Source organism: Garra rufa, chromosome 12 (assembly GCF_049309525.1).
Source record: "Garra rufa chromosome 12, GarRuf1.0, whole genome shotgun sequence".
In the NCBI taxonomy this organism is placed as follows: domain Eukaryota; kingdom Metazoa; phylum Chordata; class Actinopteri; order Cypriniformes; family Cyprinidae; genus Garra; species Garra rufa.
The window spans coordinates 34,155,726-34,170,295 of NC_133372.1; the positions used below are offsets into that span (position 1 = coordinate 34,155,726).

At 35.3% G+C, this 14,570-nt stretch overlaps 1 protein-coding gene across 1 annotated transcript in view; it reads left to right on the forward strand.

Moving 5' to 3' along the window:
• Positions 1-14,570, forward strand: part of srgap3 (SLIT-ROBO Rho GTPase activating protein 3) — a 132,753-nt gene that overhangs the window by 80,903 nt on the left and 37,280 nt on the right. The window contains exons 6-10 of the mRNA XM_073852569.1: positions 3,073-3,201; positions 6,764-6,985; positions 7,592-7,693; positions 12,618-12,815; positions 13,335-13,419. Of these exons, the coding sequence (XP_073708670.1) occupies positions 3,073-3,201; positions 6,764-6,985; positions 7,592-7,693; positions 12,618-12,815; positions 13,335-13,419 (736 nt within the window). The remainder of the gene's footprint in view (positions 1-3,072; positions 3,202-6,763; positions 6,986-7,591; positions 7,694-12,617; positions 12,816-13,334; positions 13,420-14,570) is intronic.

Here is a 14,570-nt window from a genome sequence, read left to right on the forward strand (position 1 = left end):
AATTACATTAATTAAAAAGCCTCATTTGAACTATGATTTTTGCTGCTTTGTAAGCAGTAATTCTCCAATTAAGGGAATAGTTCAGCCAAAAATTAAAATTCATGCACTCACCATAATAACTATTTTAAACCTATATGGCTTTCTTTCTTCAGTTCATAATGGATGATATTTTGAAGAATGTTGGTAACCAAACAGTTTTCGGTTCCCATTCCCATTGGTTCCCATTGACAGAAAAATACAATGAAAGTCAATGGGAACTGAGACTATTTGGTTACAGGATTAAGTTTAAATAATAGTCAGCTTATATATTGTTCCCGTTATACTTGCTTTTCATAACAGTGATTGTTAAATCAAACTCAACTCATTAGATCAGTATTCAGGCGTTTGAACTTACATGTTCTAATCACTGGTGTTTGTTCGTCATTTAAGGATTTTGTTTTGTCAATACAATTATGTAGCAGTCAGCTGTTATTAATGATACTAGAGCAGCTGTCTGCTTTGAGTGCTCAAGGTTTTTGATGAAAAATTCAGCAGGACCCAGCTGGAGCTCACAAGCAGATGAGACTCACAGAAACTCTCATATGATATATATGATTATTCATGCTCTCCGAATGTACATTTTTAAATTATGAGTTGTCCATGCAATTTACATAAACATAAAAGTTGCAGACTGCTCATTTACGGCTTTTAACTATATGGAACACTACATTTTCCTTATTTTTTTTATAAACTGCAGTTGGGTTATTTGATTAAGTAAAAATAACAGCTAACTAGCACAATAAAACAGTAAAAAAAACATGATTTTTGAAAATTAAAAAAGAAAAGAGTTACCTGTTTTTGCAAATAAACTTAGTTGTTCAGTATATGTTCAGTTATGTCTTTGAATAAACTATGTGCTAATAATTTTTTATATAGACTATGACTGGTTTCCTTAAGGGAAAGTTGTCACAAGGCTTATATCTCAGTGACTGCATCTATTCTGTAGCTCAAACAGTAAAGCATGGTGCTAGAAACCCCAGGGCCATGGGTTCAATTTCCAGGTAAAGCAAGATTGATAAAATGTGACCCTGGACTACAAAACCAGTCATAAGAGTCCATTTTTGAAACTGAGATTTATACAGCATCTGAAAAGCTTTCTATTAATGATTTTATATGATTTGTTAGGACTACAACTATTTGAAAATCTGGAATCAAATAATGAGAAATAGCGCCTTTAAATTTGTCCAAATGAAGTTCCTCGCAATGCATATTACTAATTAAAAATTTAGTTTTTATATATTTATGGTAGAAAATTTACAAAATGTCTTCATGGAACATGATCTTTACTTAATATCCTACTGATTTTTGGCATAAAAGAAAAATGTATCCTTTGCTATTGCTACAAATATACCCGTGCTATTTAAGACTGGTTTTGTGGTCCAGTATCACAGATGAATACCATGGATGCTCTGTATGTCACCTTGGCTTAAAGTTTCATAGTAAAGAGGGCTGGGTCGAAAAAATGCATTGTCGTTTGGTAGGTTTCCATAGCTAAGGTGTTAATCTCGTCAGCATCAATGAGCCAATAAGCATGCAGCATACTTGACATGCCTAAATCAAGTGCAGGTGATTGGCTCTGATGAGGCATCAAGGAAAAACACCTATAGTTTACACCGGTTTCGCCCAGAGACGTAGCTTAAATCTGAGGGTGTAGTGCGTAAGCGTCCAAACCCCCATAGATGTGCTACATTCACACTAGTGTGTTTTCATTTTAAAATGGCGTTTTAAATAAAAAACTTTATCCATACTGGCATTTCAGAAATACACAGAAAACACATTCATTCACAAGATTTATACTGCGTTTTTACTCTAAATTAAATTTAAACCACCATCGAGTGTTTGTAAAAATTTCCAGTTGCGATCTAATGTGTTTTTTGGCCATATAATGTTGCTGAAATATGCTATTTGTAGCCTTTCATAACAAGTTAATCGTTAAAAAAATAGAATAAAACCAATTCTTTTAGAGGTAATGTAATTTTGTTAAAATGAATGTGGTAAAATCAGTATTTAAAAAAATTATTGTTCAAGATTTCGATAACGGACAATTTTGAACAAAACCCAGCCCTAATATTAAATATAAAATGTAAAAAGAAGCCATCAGACAACAGTTGGTTTTATATGTTGATTTCAAACACGATAAGGTTTTGTGATTTCTATCTTTGAAATTACAATGAAAGCATAGAAAATGAAAATTTCATCATACTTTTATAATAGCCGCTAGGTAGGTTACCTTTTTGAAGGTAAATTTACCCAAAAAACTGCACTTTGATCTCAGGAAAGCCTATTTTTTTGTATATGTGACGTTGGGGCAAGTTGTCACATTGGCGCTGGGGCAAGTAATGTGTTTTTATGTTTTAAATGATTTTATTGAATTTATTACAATTTCTGTAGGCTATAAAGATGATTTGTTGTTCTATACCAACTTTTAAAGTACTTTTTTTTTTTTTTTCATGAATTGTTAAAAGCTAAAAACACATTAAAAGGATAGTTCATTAATTACACACCGTTCCAAACCATTAAGACTTTCATTTATCTTCAGAACACAAAGTAAGATATTTTTGATGAAACCCGAGATCACATTGTTAAAATAGTTCATGTAACATCACTGGTTAATTTTATAAAGCTACGAGAATACTTTTTGTGTGCAAAGAAAACAAAAATAACTCAACAGTCTTCGATGTGCATTCACAGGAGTACCATAAAGAGTACCATGCTTAATTAAAATATCTTAATTTGCGTTCCGCTATAAACAAAGGTCTTATAGGTTTGGAACGACATGATGGTGAGTAATTAATGACAGATTTGTCATTTTGGGTGAACTATCACAAGCCTTTAATGCATTTTGAATATATGTTGTACATAATGCCTTTAGTTTTACCCTCAGATAATGTTATATATTTCAAGCAGTGTCATTCCTCTTAAATCAGTGTCAAGTTGATATTGTGAGAACTTACTTCCAGCATGAACCGATCACCCCAACAGCTATTTATTATATTAACTGATTTCTTCTCCATTTTGTTTCTTTTTTTCCAGAGGCAAGCCAAGTACTCCGAGAACAAACTGAAATGCACAAAAGCCCGCAACGACTATTTATTGAACCTGGCAGCCACCAACGCCGTGGTGGCGAAATATTACATCCACGACGTTTCGGATATGATTGATGTGAGTATGCACAATGAGGCATGCGTTTGTTTGGGTGTATCAGCTGGGATTCAAACAGTTGAACTGATGAGGGCTCGGCTCCATCTGCTTCTCTTTGCATTGTGGGTGAAGTGTCTCCTTGTTAATATGGTTTGCCTCATTTCGTTTCTCTAAATGTTTGCTTTGCATTTGCTAGAATGCCATTTTTAGTGAATTGGATTTGTGTTCTTATTTCATTCCCGTCTCCCTCTGGTATTTGTGTTTTTATTGAATTATTAATCACCATTACTGTAACCTTCTAATCTGTTTTGCAGCTTCATTCGGCTTCACAAAGGAAGATTAAAAGTGTTATTCTGCCAAACCAGAATGATTTTTGTCAGATCTGTAACAAGAAAATTAAATTACTAGCTTAATTGCACATAAACCCTATTGTTGCATTTAATTCATGAAATATTGTTGCATATGCAACAACAGGCTGTCAGTTGCAGACATATCATCCTATCAAAAATCTGCTGAGACTGGATCGGTGATGTGAAGTATACTGAAAAATTTCCCCTGCTAGCTCGTTTCTGCTGTCTCTGCCATGTTAGCATTAGTACGCACACTGTAGATAAACCAAACCTCTGTGATTTTTTGCTGAGAGATGCATAGTGTCACATTGCTGTCTGTCAGTACGCCCTGATATCCTGAAGCAAAGAAAACATAAAACCACACACACTTGTACTTCCTGATAACAGCAAAAAGGCAAAGAGGAAACATAAGCAATTATAGATAACTTTTAAGTAGGGTTGGGTATCATTTGAATTTTATCGATTCCGATTCCACTTATCGATTCCGATTCTTTTCGATTCCCAGTTTCGATTCCAATTTAGTAAAAACAACAACAACAAAAGTCAAACATTAATATATCAAACATGTTTATTTTCAGTGCTTGCTTGCAACATATTATTTTATTACAGGGGTTCTCAACTTTTTTTGATACCGGGGCCCCCCTCCTTCTCAGGTAAATTTTGCAAGGCCCCCTTATGCCTGACAAGGTGTTTATTTTTTTTTTTTACCTTTTTTATTAACCAAAACATTTGTTTTGCCTTTTTGTTTTTCTACTTCATGTTATAAAAAAAATCAAACAAACTTTAAATTAAAGCTATACTTTTGAATTTAACAGAAAACCCTTTGCTCTAACATTTTAACATGTATACCGGTATACATATACAGATTTAAAGCTCCTGAATTATTTAATGCAGATATTCAGCACAACTTCAGAGTACTCTTTCTTAAGTAAGTGAACCTGCCAAACAACAGGGAGATGCCAAAATACCACTCACTAAACCTGTCCCTTTGAACTGGACTGACTGAATATCTACTGTTTGTATTGATTATAAAATAAACATAAATGAAAAATACAGCAAATACATTCTAAATCTGTTTATGCTGGTGCTCATATGTGCATAAACACCACTGACCCTTACAAGATCCACCTCTATGGGTAAGCATTCATTATAAAACACTTACAGGACATTCGTTTTGACAACTATGCAAATATTTTGAAATTTCACACAAAAATACTATGGATCAGATCCCCGAAATCATGAATAGTTTGTGAATCAACAGCGGACTTATGCGTGCCTAATGTACGTTACTATTACTCTGATCATCTTTGCCTTTATATTAAGGGGAGGGTTTGTTTCATGCAGCCAAGAGATGAAGTAGATACCTGTCTTCCTGCGGGGGTATAAGTTACTTTATGTGGGCTTTTGCGGGCGAGAGTGGGACGAAATAACATACATTTCTGCTGGAGAGGGCGGGCGCGGGAATAAAAAAATCTGTCCCTTGCAGGTCTATCGTAAACTTTATCGTGCAGCGGTAGCTTTGTCTTCAGTTTTTACACGAGCGCTTCCCGCGAACCATCTAGTAGACTGATGTTTGCATTACCACGTAAGGTCCTGGCAGATTGCTAGATGAAAAAAATGCACCCAGGAATCGATACGAGGAATCGAAATTTTAATTTTATAACAAGTATCTGATTCTTTATCTTAAGTATCCGATTCCAGAATCGGAATCGATTTTCGAAGTCATAGTTATATTGCTCTATGCAAACTACTGCAGTCACATACTGTTTGCATATCTTTGTTTTGTTAGGGAATGTTGCATTGGACACTAATTTTCTATACTCTCTGAATTTATTTTATATAGAAACAGATGTAATAAATACTGAAGGCAGTTAACAGATTGAAGTTGGAAGAGCTCTGTAAAGGCCTCTCAGTTAGGTTGTTGACATAGGTTTACCTTTGAAACCACTAATTGGTAGAAACCACCAAAGTAAAACTAACAAAACTCCCACACCCACCATTGGGTATATAGAAATTCATGTGGTACTTGTGGCCTGCCGTGGCAAATTACAGTAGGATGCCAGGTTACCTTGTACCAGACATTTATGGTTTGCTAGCTGATCCAAAAAATCATTAGTGCCCTAACCCATGGTACTGGTGCTTTAAAGAAACCAAGAGAGCTTTACATTTCCTCTGTTTAAAGGGATAGTTCACCCCAAATATGTTCTGTTCTCATTTGTCATTTACAGAACTGGTCCAAAGTCAGAGTTGGAAACTTTTGTCTCTTTTTTTCCCAAAAATTATTATTATATCCATGGTACACATTTCAGAAGTAGGGAAGGTCTGTCATGTTTGATAGCTTTTCAGAGAGACTGACAGTGAACAGAAGGTAAACAGTGAACAGGTTTATTCAAACAATTCGGTCATGGCAACCCTTGCTGAACCCAATACACAGTAGAAGTTAAGCAATAATTTTCAGCTTTAGACTGAAATATGTTTGTCTTAGGGCAAATAGTGGTTTCAGTATTGCTGATGGACACAGTAAACAATTTCAAACAGTATGGATTTACTTCTAATGATCTATGATTATTAGAAAATGCTGAGAATTTGCACCCGTGCTATTATTGGGCCAAGTCTAAACTTGGTGATATTACTGTGCTACATTTTTGCCAGTGTACATCTCCTCTCCTGTGGCTTTGTAATGCTAAATAGATTGTGCCACAGGCTATGACCGTCTAGTGTTTGCACTCGAACCCTTTAAAGCATAATATATGGATTTACAGTCCAATAGAGCGATAACTGCCTCGTCGCAATGACTCATAGAGGTTTAAAGTTTCCCTCCAGCAAATTTAAACTTGCTCCACATTGCTAAAAGAGGTTAGTCGCACATTTGTTGCATGTTTAAACTAATTAGCTAAGATATCCCACTGCGCTTGTTCTTCTAATTATAGATACTGACGATCTCGATTCTCCACAGCATGAAATTCTCTCATTTAGATCATGTCATTTTAATGACACTGCGATCCATGGAGACATAAGAGATGCTACCTGTCTTACAGTTTGCCCTGTTAGAGTGAAATGTGAAATCTCATGACTGCTAAAAATAGGCATCACCATGGAAACATTTTGGCAAAAAAAAATTCATTTGTACTGTCTTCGAAGGAAGAAAGATTGGATTTGTGTTCATCTAAATGTCATTCAGGCTTGTTGTGAGATATTTTATCGCTCATCCTTCATTTTTCTTCTTGCCACAGTGCTGTGACCTGGGATATCATGCTAGCTTGGCACGCACATTAAGGACATATCTGTCTGCTGAGTATAACCTGGAGACCTCTCGTCACGAGGGTCTGGACATCATTGAGAACGCTGTGGACAACCTGGACCCTCGTAGCGACAAGCACAAGATCATGGACATGTACAATCAGGTCTTTTGCCCGCCCATGCGCTTCGAGTTTCTGCCGCACATGGGAGATGAGGTATCAAGCCTTCAACTTACCCAATAACATCTTATTTTTGCAACAGTTCACCCAAAAATGAAATTCTAGTGTCATTTACTCACCCTAAAGTCGCTCCAATCTTTATGACTTTTTTATGTGGAACACAAAAGTTGATTTTTAAAGATTATCCTGGCTACTGATTTCAATATAATGAAAAATACACCAAAAAAGGCTCTGAAAGTTTCATTAAAGTAGTCTATATCACTTATATTAGCTTTGTGTTAAAACTGACAAAACGCAAGTTTTTAGTGTGTTTCATTTTTCACTGAACTATCCTTTCAAGAATAGTAATATACTAAATGTTTATTGAAAATGAGATGTCCTTGACCAGTTTTGGGGGAAATGCATTACAAGTAACACAAGTTACATAATCAGATTACTTTTCTCAAGTAGCTTGTAAAATTGACAAGAAATACATTAATATTATTATTATTAATATGTAATCCATTACTTTCAATAAAAAGTAACTAAGTAATGCAGTTAGTTACTTTTTATGGCATAACACACTATTGTAATACATTACTTGTGAAAGTAACTTTCCCAAACAGTGATAATGATGGATTCATTTGTTTTTGTGCATCTCAGGTGTGCCAGGTGAGCGCTCAGCAGCCCGTCCAGACTGAACTTCTGATGCGTTACCACCAGCTGCAGTCCCGCTTGGCCACACTCAAGATTGAGAACGAGGAGGTAAGAATCATCACAGTTACTGCATGCATTTTATCATGGCCATTATCGTGCTATCCACCTCTTACTAATAATTATTTAGTCTCTGCCTCAGACGCCACAACCACAGACCATTTACTGACTGCGTTGCATATTGCATACTAAAATAATCTCTAGCTCCAATCTGATTGACTGGTTTTATCCAATTTCCAAAAAGTCAGAGTGTGCCGGTCTTTATCAGTGTGCTGGGAAACAAAGTTACGCTACGGTAACTTTACCGATACGGCACCAGGCAGCTGCACTGAACGCTTCAATGAGAGATCTAGTTGTTTGATTCAGTTTTTGTGGTTCAAGGCTTTGAATCTTGAGAGATATTCAGAGCTTGTTAGTGCACAGCTGTATAATCCACTTTGTTCTCAAAGTTTTATCTGATTTCATATTTAAACCAAACATACAGAAGAACTGAGTGATTGATTTACAATGTCAGTCAGACCCTGTCTAGCTCTTTGCTGGAATAAACCCAGAAGACCCATAAGGTCAACCCATAAGATGAAAGAAATGAAACTTGAAATTCAAACACTATTTATTTTATTAGATCTTATTAGAAATTAGATATATCTTGATTCATTGGTTCATGTCACATTAGTTAGATTTTGGTGACCAATTTTGTGTGACCAACCTGAACTGAAATCTGTGTTGGAAAATACTTTCTGATCGCATGGGTTCCTATTGTAATGATTGGAATTTGGTTGTGAAGATTTGTGGAACATTTGATTTGTGTGACTTCACCTTTATTCTGATAATAAAAAATTACCTTTTTGAGCTTGAAATAGTTAACCCTAGGCCTAAACCCTGGGTAAATGTTATCCTGGTTGTCTTGTTTACACTGCTATTTCACGCTGCTCATAATTTACCCAAGGTTAAAGGGATAGTTCACCCAAAAATGAAAATTCTGTCATTAATTACTTACCCTCATGTCGTTCCAAACCCATTCGACCTTCATTCATCTGAGGAACACAAATTAAGATATTTTTAATGAAATCCAAGATCTTTCTGACCCTACGTACAGTAGACAGCAACACAACTATCACGTTCATGGCCCAGAAAGGTAGTAAGGACATTGTTAAAAAGTCCATGTTACATCAGATATTTAACCGTGATTTTATGAAGCTATACAATAAAACTAAAATAACAGCTTTATTCAATGATTTCTTCTCTTCTGTGTCAGTTTTCAATGCATATACACAGGAGTACACATGCATGTGCATTCCTCTGCTTGTAAACAGTTGACTAAAGTCATTATTTTAGTTTTCTATCTAGGGGTCGACCAATTATCGGCCTGGGTGATAATCGGCACCGATATTAAGCATTTTTATGGGTAACGGCATTGGTCATTTTCAAAACTGCATGTGCATTCCTCTGCTTGTAAACAGTTGACTAAAGTCATTATTTTTGTTTTCTATCTAGGGGTCGACCAATTATCGGCCTGGGTGATAATCGGCACCGATATTAAGCATTTTTATGGGTAACGGCATTGGTCATTTTCAAAACTGATGTGCCGATAAAATAATTTAAAATATTAACAGAAAGTTTTTGTCAGAGCTCTTGTTATTATTAATTTTTACGTTAATTTTCATTTTTACACCGGCCATATATATCGGTTAAAAAATATCGGTTATCGGTCGGCTTGATCTGTAATATTTGATATCGGCATCAGCCCTGAAAAATACATCAGTCGACCCCTATTCATAACATTATGGTTATGGACTATTTACTGATGTAACAATGTTGTTAATAACTTTCTGGGCCTTGAACATGGTAGTTGCATTGCTGTCTATGTAGGGTCAGAAATCTCTCGGATTTCATCAAAAATATCTTAATTTTTGTTTCAAAGATAAACAAAGGTGACAGAATATTCATTTTTGGGTAATGCATTCCTTTAACAATTTATCCTGAATATTCTCACATGGATGTTTTAAACATTCCTAAACCCTGGGTTAATGTTCTTAAAAGCAGGTTAAAAGCAATGTGAAAAGCCTAAATGCATGTCTTCGTTAATCTTTGAAGGAAACAAATTTCCATTTAGTCTGATGTCACCAAGCTCGCTTACAGGATTTCAGTCCCTCCGCTTCAAGCACCTGACATCATGTTATAAAAGTAAAGTTGGTTGCAAACTCTGTTTCCTGTTGACTTTAACATCAGATCTGCTATACAGATCCCGCTGGTGCATCCACATGCTTTGGAAACTGTTGAGTTTTATTTACACCTGCTCAGTGTAAAGATTCATCAGCTTCTTTAGTGTGAGTCATCACTCTGCAGAGAGCCCAACTGCCTCTCTCACACGAGTCTTTAGCTCTCAAAGAGCCCTCAGCTTTACTCACATACTTTTTTAAAGCCATTTTTAAAGCACTCCAGAGAATAATTCAGCCTAGCAATCAAACTCATTGCAATTTAGTCCATCTTTCCTGGGAACCGACAGTGTATTTTTAGCATTCTCATCTGTTAATGGTGTGTTTCTTTTGGGATGGAACGGTTATCTCCATGTTTGGTCTTCGATGAGGGTAATTCTTTGTCTTGGGAGACTCGAACACTGCTCGACCGACTAAGTGTATGCAGGTGCTAATGGACTTTGTAATAGCTCCCGTCTGTGCGTATTGATGATTTCATCTCACCCTTATCACTTTGTGTCTCATAACCAGCTAGTAATTGATGATTTTGTGTCATGTAGGAAATGTGCCACATTAATCTGTGAGGGCCTGGGGCCAATTCACACACCAGTCACTACTGGATCCAGACGATTCTTGATTTCATACATTTGTGTCATCTTTTGTTTTGGGGTCAGATGTATGTGTAGTACTGTGGTACATATGCAAATATCACTTGTGACTGTGGCTGTTGGCTGCCTTAGTTGTATAAAAAATAGGTGAAACAGGTTCAGATATTTCCTGCATTGCTCAGTTTTGAAATTTTAATAACTTTGCCTGCATAAGCATTCAAGTAAGCAGAAACACATTTAAGACGTGGGCGTGTATGTATTATAGTGACACAGATGCTAGTACAGACTAACTTGAAGCTCATTTTACACTTCTCTCTTCCAGTGATTTGTTTTCTGAGCTAGTGCTACACAAATGCTTTTATTGAGAAGTTTAACCTATTTTTTGAGTCTCTTAATATTCTTAAGCTCATATTGTGGATTTGACAATATGACAGAGGCACGTACCTGTTATTGCAAACAATAAGTGCTTTTTCAACTACAGTGTGCACAGAAAATTTTATTTTAAAGGTATTATAAAAGTGCCCACAATATATTCCAGGCTTTAACAATAATTTTTTTTTTTCGTTTATGCCAGGCCAGTATTTTTTTTCATTTCCATGCTAAATATATATATGTTTTATATTATAGCAATATTTTGTATATATACAAAATAAATATGTAATATAATTATGGAAGCCAGTTTCCACCTCAGGAAAAAAAAGTAAGTGTGGCTTTATGTCTCACAATGTGACTTCATTTCTTATTTTAAACTGTCATAATTGCTTTTTTTTACTCTGAGACAGAAACAGATTTTCATGTATAACCCCAGGACCGCTACAAAATTGTGAATGCACTTTGCGGGATGGCATGTGGTGTGAATCTTTACTGATTTAGGTGCAAATTTGAACTTATTCTTGCTTCCAAACCTAAAGCAAGACATTATCACAGTTTCAACAAATTCCCACTTCCTTTAAAGTTATTTCACTGTCAGACATCCAGAAATATACAGTACTGTTCAAAAGTTTTAGGTCTGTATGTAAATTTAGTGTAAATTTTTATATTACAATTTAAAATAACAGTTTTATATTTTAATATATTTGAAAAATTTAATTTACTTATGTAATGGAAAAGCTGATTTTTAGCAGCCATTACTTCAGTCTCATTCAATCATTCTAATATGCAGATTTGTTCACTTTCAGAACAAAAACTTACAGATAATTTACTCACCCTCTTGTCATCCAAGATGTTCATGACTTTCATTTTTCAGTTGTAAAGAAATTGTTTTTTTTGAGGAAAACATTCAGGATTTCTCTCCATATAGTGGACTTCTATGGTGTCCATGAGTTTGAACTCCCAAAATGCAGTTTCGATGCAGCTTTAAAGGCTCTAAACCCACCTGAGGAACAAAGGTCTTATCTAGAGAAACTATCGGTTATTTTCTAAAAAAAAAAAAAAAAAGACAATTTATATACTTTTTAACCTCAGATGTTCATCTTGTCTAGCGCTGTGTGTACGCTGTGTATTCCGGTTCAGGACAGTTAGGTTGTGTCGAAAAACTCCCATATCATTTTCTCGTCCAACTTCAAAATCATCCTACATCGTTGTTTTACTTTTTTTGTAATGGGTGTTTGATCTTCTCTTTATATAAATTGTAAACAAAATAGCTGGTTGTTTCGCTAGATAAGACCCTTCTTCCTCGACTGGGATCGTTTGGAGCCCTTTGAAGCATTTAAACTGCATTTTAGAAGGCACCATAAAAGTCCACTATTTTGGAGAGAAATCTTGGAATGTTTTCCTAAGAAAACATAATTTCTTTACGATTGAAGAAAGAAAGAAACAAACATCTTGGATGACAAGGGGGTGAGTAAATTATCTGTAAATCTTTTCTTCTGGAAGTGAACTTCTCCTTTAAGAAACATTTCATTTTAGTATGAATGTTGACAACTGATATGCTGCTTAATATTTTTGTAGAAACTGATCTTTTTTTTCATTCAAAAGAACATTATTCATTTTTTTACTGTCAATTTGGATCTATTCAATGAATCCTTGCTGAAAGAAACTATACATTTTTTTTAAATAACTCTTACTGAGCCTAACCTTTTGAACAGTAGTGTAAATCGTGCATTATTTATATGTCTTAAATTCATATTTGTCTCTGTTTCACCTTACTGAGTCCCTGCTATGTTTAATTAGGTTCGCAAGACTCTGGATGCCACCATGCAGACCTTACAAGACATGCTGACAGTGGAGGACTTTGATGTATCAGACGCCTTCCAGCACAGCCGATCCACGGAGTCCATCAAATCCGTGGCTTCCGAGAGTTACATGAGCAAATTAAACATTGCTAAGAGACGAGCCAATCAGCAGGAGACAGAAGTCTTCTACTTCACTGTGAGTGGCTGTATTTTCTCAGACCATGCTATGACATTTAGTGAAAGGCATATAAAATGAATTATGAGTTAATTCATTGGCATGTGTAATGAATAAAAATTTATTTATGTAATTATTAGTTATTTTTGGACATAAAATGACAAAACATTACATACTTTAAAAAAATATATATTAAAGATGAAGTTTAGGTCTTCAGATCTCTGAACTATCAGTTGATCTTTTAATACATGGTTCTCATCACAGTCGTCTCTGCAAACACGGATATGAAAGTCTACTTGGCCCGTCCTATCTTTCTGTCCAAACTCAGTCATCACACACGAGTCCGCAAAACATTCGTGACAAGGCCCATGCCTCACCAATGAGACGGAAATTAAATCCTCCTATTGGAACAGATTGAATTTGCGGCGTGCAAAGTACAGCGAAATCTGTTCTTTGTTGCCAACAGCACACATCACTCCCCTGTTTTAGTCACATCCTATTAAAATCATTAGCTCACTGACGCCTTCATCTGTGTCGCAGAAATTCAAGGAGTACCTGAACGGCAGTAACCTCATCATTAAGCTGCAGGCCAAGCATGACCTGCTGAAACAGACTCTGGGGGAAGGTGAGTTGTCTGTTTATTAAATAAGTTTCTCTTCGCTCTTTGGAAATGCTGAGCGTCAGCTAAGCCTCTGGCATCTAATTGCAACTTTGGTCACTGTTGGACATAAAATTGAAAGCAAGCTCTAAAAGTTTGTATAATGAATGTATCTAATTGGACTTTCTTTCTTCAGTCAAAGAAATTAAGGTTTTTGAGGAAAACATTCCAGGATTTTTCTCCATATATTGGACTTCCATCAGGATCAATGGGTTGAAGGTCCAAATTACAGTTTCACTGCAGCTTAAAAGGGTTCTACATGATCCCAGCCAAAGAATAACGGTCTTGTGAGCCAGTGCAGGATGAGTATTTGTGGTTAAAAGGTATATATTTATTTTTTTTAGAAATTGACCGATTGTTTCACTAGAAAAGTCTCTTATTTCTTGGATGGGATCGTGTAGAGCCCTTTGAAGCTACACTGTAACTGCAGTTTGGACCTTCAACCCATTGATCCCCATGGAAGTCCACTATATGGAGAAAAATCCTGGAAAGGTTTCCTCAAAAACTTTAATTTGTTTATAACTGAAAAAAAGAAAGACATGAACATCTTGAATGACATATGCCATTTTATGCCATTCTTCCATGACAGTCTGGGATTTTTTTAATTACTTAAATTTATATATAGATTTAAATATATATGGAATACAATATATGTGACCCTGGACCACAAAAGCAGCCATAAGTCGCATGGATATATTTGTAGCAATGGCCAACAATACATTGCATGGGTCAAAATTATAGATTTTTCTTTTATGTCAAAAATCATTAGGATATTAAGCAAAGATCATGTTCCATGAAGATATTTTGTACATTTCCTACCATAAATATATCAAATTTTTTTATTAATATTACGCATTGCTAAGAACTTTACATTTACATCTCAATATTTTGATTTTGATTTTTTGCACCCTCAGATTCCAGATTTTCAAATATTATCCTATCCTAATTTCTCCATACATCAATGGAAAGCTTATTTAAGCAGTTTTTTAGATGATGTATAAATCTCAATTTCAAAAAACTGACCCTTATGACTGGTTCTGTGCTCCAGGGTCTCATATTTATGTTTTATATATTGTATTTTATATAATAATTTTAATTTATTTAAAAAATCCTAGATT